This window comes from Coregonus lavaretus (genome assembly GCF_964263955.1).
Source record: "Coregonus lavaretus genome assembly, chromosome: 12".
NCBI classification, from domain to species: Eukaryota; Metazoa; Chordata; class Actinopteri; order Salmoniformes; family Salmonidae; genus Coregonus; species Coregonus lavaretus.
Window position 1 is genome coordinate 40,415,202 of NC_139999.1, and position 10,853 is coordinate 40,426,054.

At 43.1% G+C, this 10,853-nt stretch overlaps 1 protein-coding gene across 1 annotated transcript; it reads right to left on the minus strand.

Annotated features, from left to right (window-relative positions):
* Window positions 1-8,976: 8,976 nt before the first annotated feature.
* LOC311138834 (pseudouridylate synthase TRUB2, mitochondrial-like) lies at window positions 8,977-10,592 on the minus strand (the record flags this gene model as incomplete). The annotated part of the gene is made up of 5 exons (XM_084173639.1): window positions 8,977-9,311; window positions 9,754-9,851; window positions 10,092-10,164; window positions 10,260-10,350; window positions 10,488-10,592. The coding sequence occupies 5 exons, from the start codon at window positions 10,590-10,592 to the stop codon at window positions 8,977-8,979; spliced, it is 702 nt and encodes a 233-aa protein (XP_084029765.1).
* Window positions 10,593-10,853: the final 261 nt, after the last annotated feature.

Sequence of the window (10,853 nt, forward strand, 5' to 3'; positions counted from 1 at the left end):
TGATTTCTAAAGGTGGAAGTTGGGAGAGTTTTTGTTCGGGTGGTTCAGTGAAACAATTATAGTTTCTGAGGTGGAAGTTTTGGTGAGGGAGGCCCTGCTCTCTCCTCTTCCAGATGTTTAGTTCATTTCATTCCGATCTCCTCTGCATTATTGTAGCCATTTGCTACAGCCTGTCAACTATGCCTCTGCCTATCCCTGTTCTCTCCTCTCTGCACAGGCTACACAAACGCCTCACACCGCGTGGCTGCTGCCTCTCTAACCTGGTGGTCCCTGCACGCACCCCACACCTGGAGTTCCAGGTCTCAGGCAGCCTCTGGAACTGCCGTTCTGCTGCCAACAAAGCTGACTTCATCCCAGCCTATGCTAACCTCCAGTCCCTCGACTTCCTGGAGTTGACGGAAACATGGATTACCACTGAAAACACTGCTACTCCTACTGCTCTCTCCTCGTCTGACCATGTGTTCTCGCATACCCCGAGAGCATCTGGTCAGAGGGGTGGTGGCACAGGAATCCTCATCTCTCCCAAGTGGACATTCTCAATTTTTCCCCTAACCCACCTGTCTATCTCCTCATTTGAATTCCATGCTGTCACAGTCACTAGCCCATTTAAGCTTAATATCCTTGTCATCTATCGCCCTCCAGGTTCCCTTGGAGAGTTCATCAATGAGCTTGACGCCTTGATAAGTTCCTTTCCTGAGGATGGCTCACCCCTCACAGTTTTGGGGGATTTCAACCTCCCTATGTCCACATTTGACTCATTTCTCTCTGCCTCCTTCTTTCCACTCCTCTCCTCTTTTGACCTCACCCTCTCACTGTCCCCCCCTACTCACAAGGCAGGCAATACGCTTGACCTCATCTTTACTAGATGCTGCTCTTCTACTAATCTCACTGCAACTCCCCTCCATGTCTCCGACCACTACTTTGTTTCCTTTTCTCTCTCGCTCTCCTCCAACACTACTCACTCTGCCCCTACACAGATGGTAATGCGCCGCCGCAACCTTCGCTCTCTCTCTCCCACTACTCTCTCCTCTTCCATCCTATCATCTCTTCCCTCTGCTCAATCCTTCACCTTCCAATCTCCTGATTCTGCCTCCTCAACCCTCCTCTCCTCCCTTTCTGCATCCTTTGACTCTCTGTGTCCCCTATCCTCCCGGCCGGCTCGGTCCTCCCCTCCAGCTCCGTGGCTTGATGACTCATTGCGAGCTCACAGAACAGAGCTCCGGGCAGCGGAGCGGAAATGGAAGAAAACTAAACTCCCTGCCGACCTGGCATCTTTTCACTCCCTCCTCTCTACATTTTCTTCATCTGTTTCTGCTGCTAAGGCCACTTTCTACCACTCTAAATTCCAAGCATCTGCCTCTAACCCTAGGAAGCTCTTTGCCACATTTTCCTCCCTCCTGAATCCCCCCCCCCCCCCCCCCCTCTCTCTCTGTGGATGACTTCGTCAACCACTTTGAAAAGAAGGTTGACGACATCCGATCCTCGTTTGTTAAGTCTAATGACACTGCTGGTCCTACTCACACTGCCCTACCCTATGCTTTGACTTCTTTCTCCCCTCTCTCTCCAGATAAAATCCTGCGACTTGTGACTGCAGGCCGCCCAACAACCTGCCCGCTTGACCCCATCCCCTCCTCTCTTCTCCAGACCATCTCCGGTGACCTTCTCCCCTACCTCACCTCGCTGATCAACTCATCCTTGACCGCTGGCCATGTCCCTTCCGTCTTCAAGAGAGCGAGAGTTGCTCCCCTTCTCAAAAAACCAACACTCGATCCCACTGATGTCAACAACTACAGACCAGTATCCCTTCTTTCTTTTCTTTCCAAAACTATTGAGCGTGCCGTCTTTAGCCAACTCTCTTGCTATCTCTCTCAGAATGACCTTCTTGATCCAAACCAGTCAGGTTTCAGGACTGGTCATTCAACTGAGACTGCTCTTCTCTGTGTCACGGAGGCTCTCCGCACTGCTAAAGCTAACTCTCTCTCCTCTGCTCTTGTCCTTCTAGACCTGTCTGCTGCCTTTGATACTGTGAACCATCAGATCCTCCTCTCCACCCTCTCCGAGCTGGGCATCTCCGGCGCGGCTCACTATTGGATTGCGTCCTACCTGACCGGTCGCTCCTACCAAGTGGCGTGGCGAGAAGCTGTCTCCGCACCACGTGCTCTCACCACTGGTGTCCCCCAGGGCTCAGTTCTAGGCCCTCTCCTTTTCTCCCTATACACCAAGTCACTTGGCTCTGTCATATCCTCACATGGCCTCTCCTATCATTGCTACGCTGACGATACACAACTAATCTTCTCCTTTCCCCCTTCTGATAACCAGGTGGCGAATCGCATCTCTGCATGTCTGGCCAACATATCAGTATGGATGACGGATCACCACCTCAAGCTGAACCCTGGCAAGACGGAGCTGCTCTTCCTCCCGGGGAAGGACTGCCCGTTCCATGATCTCGCCATCACGGTTGACAACTCCGTTGTGTCCTCCTCCCAGAGTGCGAAGAGCCTTGGCGTGACCCTGGACAACACCCTGTCGTTCTCCGCTAACATCAAGGCGGTGACCCGCTCCTGCAGGTTTATGCTCTACAACATTCGGAGAGTACGACCCTGCCTTACACAGGAAGCGGCACAGGTCCTAATCCAGGCACTTGTCATCTCCCGTCTGGATTACTGCAACTTGCTGTTGGCTGGCCTCCCTGCCTGTGCCATTAAACCCCTACAACTCATCCAGAACGCCGCAGCCCGTCTGGTGTTCAACCTTCCCAAGTTCTCTCACGTCACCCCCCTCCTCCGCACACTCCACTGGCTTCCAGTTGAAGCTCGCATCCGTTACAAGACCATGGTGCTTGCCTATGGAGCAGTGAGGGGAACGGCACCTCTGTACCTTCGGGCTCTGATCAGTCCCTACACCCAAACGAGGGCATTGCGTTCATCCACCTCTGGCCTGCTGGCTCCCCTTCCTCTGCGGAAGCATAGTTCCCGCTCAGCCCAGTCAAAACTGTTCGCTGCTCTGGCACCCCAATGGTGGAACAAGCTCCCTCACGACGCCAGGACGGCGGAGTCACTCACCACCTTCCGGAGACATTTGAAACCCCACCTCTTTAAGGAATACCTGGGATAGGATAAAGTAATCCTTCTACCCCCCCCCCCCAAAAAAAAAATTGTAAAGTGGTTATCCCACTGGCTATAGGGTGAATGCACCAATTTGTGAGTCGCTCTGGATAAGAGCGTCTGCTAAATTACGTAAATGTGCCCTTGAGCAAGGCACTTAACCCTAATTGCTCCTGTAAGTCGCTCTGGATAAGAGCGTCTGCTAAATGACTAAAATGTAAATGTAAAAAATGAAACCACTCAGGGATTTCACCATGAGGCCAATGGTGACTTTAAAACAGTTACAGAGTTTGGCTGTGATAGGAGAAAACTGAGGATGGATCAACAACATTGTAGTTACTCCACAATACTAACCTAATTGACAGAGTGAAAGGAAGCCTTTACAGAATAAAAAATATTCCAAAACATACATCCTGTTTGCAAGAAGGCACTAAAGTAATACTGCAAAAAATATGGCAAAGCAATTAACTTTTGGTACTGAATACAAAGTGTTATGTTTGGGGCAAATCTAATACAACACATTACCACTCTTCATGTTTTCAAGTATACTGGAGGCTGCGTCATGTTATGGGTATGCTTGTAATTGTTAAGGACTGTGGAGTTTTTCAGGATAAAAAATAAATGGAATTAAGCTAAGCACGGGCAAAATCCTAGAGGAAAACCTGGTTCAGTCTGCTTTCTACCAGACACTGGTAGATTAATTCACCTTTCATCAGGTCAATAACCTAAAACACAAGGCCAAATCTACACTGGAGTTGCTTACCAAGAAGAAAGTGAATGTTCCTGAGTGGCCTAGTTACAGTTTTGACTTAAATCTACTTGAAAATCTATGGCAAGACCTGAAAATGGCTGTCTAGCAATGACCAACAACCAATTTGACAGAGCTTGAAGAATTTTGAAAATAAGATTGGGCAAATGTTGCACAATCCAGGTGTGGATAGCTCATAGGGCCCGATAGCGACCCGAGTTAAGTGTGCGTAATGCTGCGTTTAGATGGTACGAGGTAGACGGCAAACCGGATGTCATTGTTTTCAATGAGAGCAAGATGGTAAATGTCGGTAAATATAGTTGAGGCTGGTGGTGAATGCAGTCAGCCACCACGGTAGATGGGACTTGGCGCCAGAGTTAAAATATTTCCACTTTTTCCATCTGCCATAGAGTTGTTTTCTACCGGATGTTTGTTTACTGAAATCACCATAGCAACACATACTGTGTGGTGCTGTCTTGCTTTTGCTGTCACCATCTTTCTTGCTTTCTTGTCCCGCTATGCCGACTGGTATCAAGTTTTTTGTATCCCTCCTCTAAATGCAGCATAAATGGAACAATTCCCTTTTATGCACTTTTCTCTCTATTCGTATTCTGACCTTGAACTTAAGCATGAGAATTGTATGCTATTCACCTGCTATTCGTTTTGGGTGGAGATCAAATAAATGAAGGTGTGGCGGAGGTGTGTCTACAGATACGCCGTATTCTGACCTTGACTTAATTCCCAAATAATTCTATCACCTTTACACGCAAGGAAATCATGAATAAGGTCTAGCAAACCTACCGGTTCCAAGTGGAAAAAAACATCTACTTTATTTTTTCCGATAGAAATAACACCATTCTCCTTGCACTGTAATTTACAAAATAATAAGAGCTATATAAATTAAGAATCCATTTTGATAAGGGAATTGTAAATATAAATGACACTTGTTTTAGTTATATTTTACCTTATAATCGCTGGAGACAAATGTGAAACCAGTCACTTGGCAGCAAACTGAAGCATATCAACATGCCAACTTTGCCACAGTAAAGTTTATGAAATGCTGTGCCGTTATGCAGAATTTAAATTGTACGGCCTTTTAACTTGCAGGGATCAGCACTCTCGAATGTCTTAATTATAGGCTACACCAACTTTCTGTTTCCTATTTCTATTATGTTAAATATTAGCAACTATCAGTATCGACTGTCAGTAGGCCTAATAACAACACATATTCAACTGCCAATTTACTGTTAGTTCCCTTCAGTTGGTATAGCCTACATTACCATTCCATTTAATTACATTGTTTTGTTTACCTTCATGTTCGGTACTGTCTAGTGATGGGGGAAAAATCGATACAGATACATATCACAATATTATTTTGGATGATATTATATTGATACTTTGACTCCAAGTATTGATTTGTAAGAAATTAAAATGAAAATAACTCTGGTATTTTGCATCCTATAGCTTGTTCTCCATCTTCTTTTGAAAATAGTGAGCCAACATGTTTTCAGCACTTTTATTTCCATGATCAAAACTCATTTTCTCATGCTCTCTCGTGTCTCTCTGCAGCAGACATATAGTGAGCAATATGTTTGGAACATCAAATCGCAATAACATCGCAGTATCGATTCCCAATACATATAGAATCATGAGAATCGCAATACATACCATATCGGCACTTAAGTATCATGAAAATATTGCATTATGAGGTCCCTGGCAATTCCCAGCCCTAGTAGGGTAGAGTGCGTTAATTTTAGTGACTTTTCTTTTTACATTCCGTCAAGGAAAATATAGTATTCTTTCTAACAAAAATATTTACATATATATCAGGATGTTATGTATTCCTGGAAATAATCAGAATTAATGTAAACATTAGAGTTTTGAAAACATAGCTTGTCCAAGAAAGTGGTATCTTGGCACAACTTACTCTGGGTTATTGTAAACTAAGCCTCCTACATATTTCTGTACTGAATGAAATATTTCCACTTACCTTTTTAAAACCATGTCTATCTTTAATTCCCAAACACAATTCAACACAATCACAATAACGTTGTTGTATTTTAATCATTTTAACAATCTTTTAGCACAGGCTTAACACCTAACAAACACTTTTCTTTTTTTTAACACTGTTAACATAGGCCAGGCCCTGTTCTTACCTCATATCACAGCGATAATGCCTTGCATTACACCTGGGAAGAAAACACTTAAATTTGCTCAACTTGCCATTGGCTCAACTTACTCCAAGACAAACATTTGGACTATATTAGCCCATAAAGCTACAGGGATGCACTTTCATGCTAGGTTTAGGGCCTCATATTGAAGCTTATAGAGACCCCAACTGATGTATTGAACAATCTTGAAATTATCTACTTTGGTTTAGATACAAGCATCATGAAACCTCTTACAAAATACATGTATATGACTTGGGTGAAAATCCGTTTTTGGACCTAACTTGCTTACCACACTTTTAATGTGGTTTCTTCCTTCACAGACTCCATGAAATGTTGACCTCTTCCTACATTTTAGGTCAAATTATAAACATTTTGTATGGTTTCCTAGAAACAAGGATGGCTCAATTTACCCCTTTTGCTCAACTTACCCCACTTTACCCTACTGCCACCTCATATGAAACATTTGATCTCAAATCCAAAATGCTGGAGTGTAGAGGCACATTTAAAAGATTTTGCTTCACTATCCAAATACATACAGAGAGGAGAGTACATTTTTAGATAATCTAAAAGTGGTCATTGGATATGTTAATAGTTTTCGGGCTGGTTTCACTAACATAGATAGTAAGCAAGGTTATTATAGTAAACAAAAACTGAAAGTAAAAACTACAATTAAAAAAAAATAATTAGTAAACAAAAAAAACAACAACAAAAAACATTTGTAAAACTATACTGAAACTATTACCTTTTACTGCAAAACGAACCAATATAAAATTAAAACCATCATACATTATGTTTAGTTTTAGTTTTTTCTCCTAAACTTCTGGGGGTTTTCAAGCTTTTTTTTCTAATGCTGCCAGTAGATGGCGATGTTTCAAAGAGGCCTAGCTCGTGGATCACTATCACTAGCCATCACTAGCTAACAGGGAAGAAATCCGAGGGCAAGCACAAAGTGTGGTTGGGCCAAGCTAGAGCAGCTTGTGAAGTTGCTGGAGACATTCACAATTCTCACTGACAACTTCAAACTGACAGCCAATCGCTGTCTGATGTGGTGCAGTGCCTTCTCAACCTTCAGGCACACTAGACAAAACAGTTGACACAGGTCCTCTTGAAGTCACTGTATGAGCACTTCGCATGCAGCTTGCCTGATGGACCCAAGTATGTCTCTGGCACCTCGCTCAACAGAGATGGAGCCACTGATGGGAAGCAGAGTCTTTTGTACTTCAGCAAATCAAAGAGTACAGCAGGACCCCAGGAAGATTCCAGAATGATGAATGCAGCAAGCATCTCGACCACAGTGCTTCAGAAATGTAGCTTCCTCACATCGAAGATTGTGTCTGAGGTCACTGCCCCACCCCACCCCCAGGCCCTGGGCCGTACCGTAGTTGGGGTAGAGTTTGGAGTACTGGCGGAAGGACTGGCAGAAGGCAGCCTCCACCTATGTAGGGTTGAGACTGAAACCTGTTGTTCGCTTGGCCTCCTGGCAGTGTGGTCCCCCACAGACCTGCGTACCTTCCGCAGGGTGTTCTTCACAACCAGTGGTGGAAAAAGTACCCAATTGTCATACTTGAGTAAAAGTAAAGATAGCTTAATAGAAAATGACTCAAGTAAAATGGAAAGTCACCCAGTAAAATATTACTTGAATAAAAGTCTGTAAGTATTTGGTTTTAAATATACTTAAGTATCAAAAGTAAAGGTAATGGCTAAAATATAATTAAGTATCAACAGTAAAAATCCTTTCAAATGACTCATACTAAGCAAACCAGACAGCACAATTTTCTTGTTTTCTTAGTTTATGGATAGCCAGGGACACACTCCAACACTCAGACATAATTTATAAAATAAATCAAATTGTATTGATCACATACACGTGTTTAGCAGATGTTATTGCGTGTGTAGCGAAATGCTTGTGCTTCTAGCTCCGACAGTGCAGTAATATCTAACAAGTAATATCTAACAATTTCATAACATATACCCAATACACACAAATCTAAGTAAGGAATGAATTAATAATATATACATATATGGACAAGCGATGTTAGAGCGGCATGGACTAAGATACAGTAGAGTAGTATAGAATACTAAGCGTGTGTTAAGTGAGTCCGCCAGATCAGAGGCAGTAGAGATGACCAGGAATGTTCTCTTGATAAGTACATGAATTGGACAATTTCCCTGCCCTGCTAAGCATTCAAAATGTAACAAGTAACTTTGGGTGTCAGGGAAAATGTAAATGTAAATGTAAAACTGCACATTTTAAAGTGGCCTTTTATTGTCCCCAGCACAAGGTGCACCTGAGTAATGATCATGTTGTTTAATCAACTGCTTGATATGCCACACCTGTCAGGTGGATGGATTATCTTGGCAAAGGAGAAATGCTCACTAAAAGGGATATAAACAAATTTGTGCACACGGGGGGGATCCCCGATAGTACGGGCCTTACTGACGGCGGTCATGTGCAGCAACTAAAACATCCGCATGGAATCTCTTGCTAAGGAAGGAAGGGTTCCATTTGAGAATGCATTACTAGAATGAATGTATTGTTTTTGTGTTAATCCTTTACATAAATGTTTTATATATAATCCAAAATTGGGTTGCAAAATTACACAACAGATTGTTTAGACATGATTTCTGAAATGTGACAAATTGAATTTGTCTTGTGCTTCCATCTAGTGTTGACCTAGAAGTAGTGTAGAGCGCACTGGTATTTCTTGGTTGGTACAGTGTATTTTGATATCATATATCATCACAGTTGGAATATTATTTAATTTATAAGATGAACAGACACATTGATAATTAAACATAAGGCGTCACACATTTTACATTGCCATAAAAAAAGCACATTGCACAAAAATTGCACATGAAATATATCTCAGTCTTTCCACATGTGCATTGATTAACTAAAACCAGTCTATTTTGCGGATGGTGTAGCTTTCGAGGATATCTATTCCCAAGGACATCAAGAGCCAAATGCTTTAGAGGTCAATACCAAGTGTAACCGGTGGGAATCACCAGTGACTACTGCATCTTCCTCTATCTCCTGTCTTCGACGGGCTGTTCCTGTATCCTCCCCTGGCTGTGTGCTCTTGGATTTTCTAGCCTTCCTGGACTGTTGGATGGCCTGTATGACATCAGGGGCAGTCCAGTGTTGGTGGGTCAAGGCGTGCTGTACCGTGAAGGATCCGTCTCGCGTGCGGCGCACTCCTTTACATACTGCCGTGCTGCGGAGCTCCAAGCCCACCTCATGCAGGATTCTGCACAGGTATCGCTGGGTTTCATTCAAACACTGCACCTCTGTGAGGTTGGAGAGAACTGATTAATGTAATGTGACAAGTTGAATTAGCAAACGATTACAGAATATCTAATACATATCTAATGTAACATTTTAAGGTGTCTGTTACAGTTCATTAGTTCAAAAGAGCAATGTGCCAAGTCCTATTGCATGTATGAGTGTTGCCCTGTGTCTCTGTAGCCATGTGTGTAAGCAAGTGTCTATCCAGGAGGGTATTGTACAGTACAGGTGAAAACCCTGAAGAAGGCTTAGTGATGCCGAAACATTGGTGTTTTTTTACCCAATAAATTACTGGGAGTTTAAACATAATGGAGTGTGCGACTCTTTGTTTTTGTAGCTTGCAGTTTATTCACCGTTCGTCAGCACCTCTACACTAAATAATGTTCTCTGGGTGTGCGCCAGCTCATGCTTTTTATTAGAAATTGGAGGAGTTAAAATACTTACTCAAGGTAAAGTGGGGTGGTTGGAAGTGTAATAAACGTAGTTCCCCCTTCACAGCCAGCTTATAGACCTCCTGGGTGCTCATGTCCACCTTAGAGTACCTGCCAGAACAAACACAGTTATCCTACACTTGGTATAGCAAAATTACAAATAAGCTTGAGCTGGCACTGACAACTGACAGGCACTTATATCACTACTGTGGTAAGTAATGGGGTTGAATTGGTACAGGTCTATGGGAATGCTCTAATCACTATATACCGTGGCTAAGTGAGTAGATAGAGTAAGGTGGACAGAGAGGGATAAGAGGTGGACCACAGAACTAGAATGAATGGTAGACATATGTGAGCAAGGCCTTCTGATTGGATCCCTGCATCATGGCCAGGACTTTCTCCAGCTTGTCCAGTGTGATGTGATCTGGAAGACATGTCAAGGGTTGCAAAGCAGTCAAGATAAGATGTTTATAGATTCAGTATTTCTTTCATTAAGGTGGAAGACAAAAAAGAAAGCACTGTAACTAACATATGTGGTCTTCTCTATGAGGTGGCCTGCGTGAGATAAATTGTCTGTGGCCATCCCGAATTCACCCTCCAATGTATAATCCTGAATAAATTAAAAGTTGAACATGAAACGAATCATGGCAATCTCAGCACTGTATCACAATGATGCCATATGGATTTTCCACCTCCAATAACCTGCATACTCTTTTACATGTATCATAAATAGAGATGAAAGCTTACTCTAGTGACATGAGATCTGTAGAGATCAGCCAGAGCCTTGTTTGCTTGGCCAACACCTAGAACTGAGGAGAAACAGATGGCATGATGATGTACATCCTCAAACATCACATGAAAAGTGAAAACATAATCAGTGCAGTAATGCAGGCCCGAAGTGGTTCAAATGAACACATCCCTCAGCAGTACGTTTTTGTTGTTTTTTTGGAAAGGACATGACCGGGCTCTACTAGGGTTGAATAGCAGGAACCGGGTTACTGAGATTTCCTGCCCAAACCCACTCCCATTTCCAGGGTAAAATAATTGCGAGAAATCTGTAAATTATAATAAATTGTTTTTATGAACTGCATGACGTAAAATGGAACAGTTAAA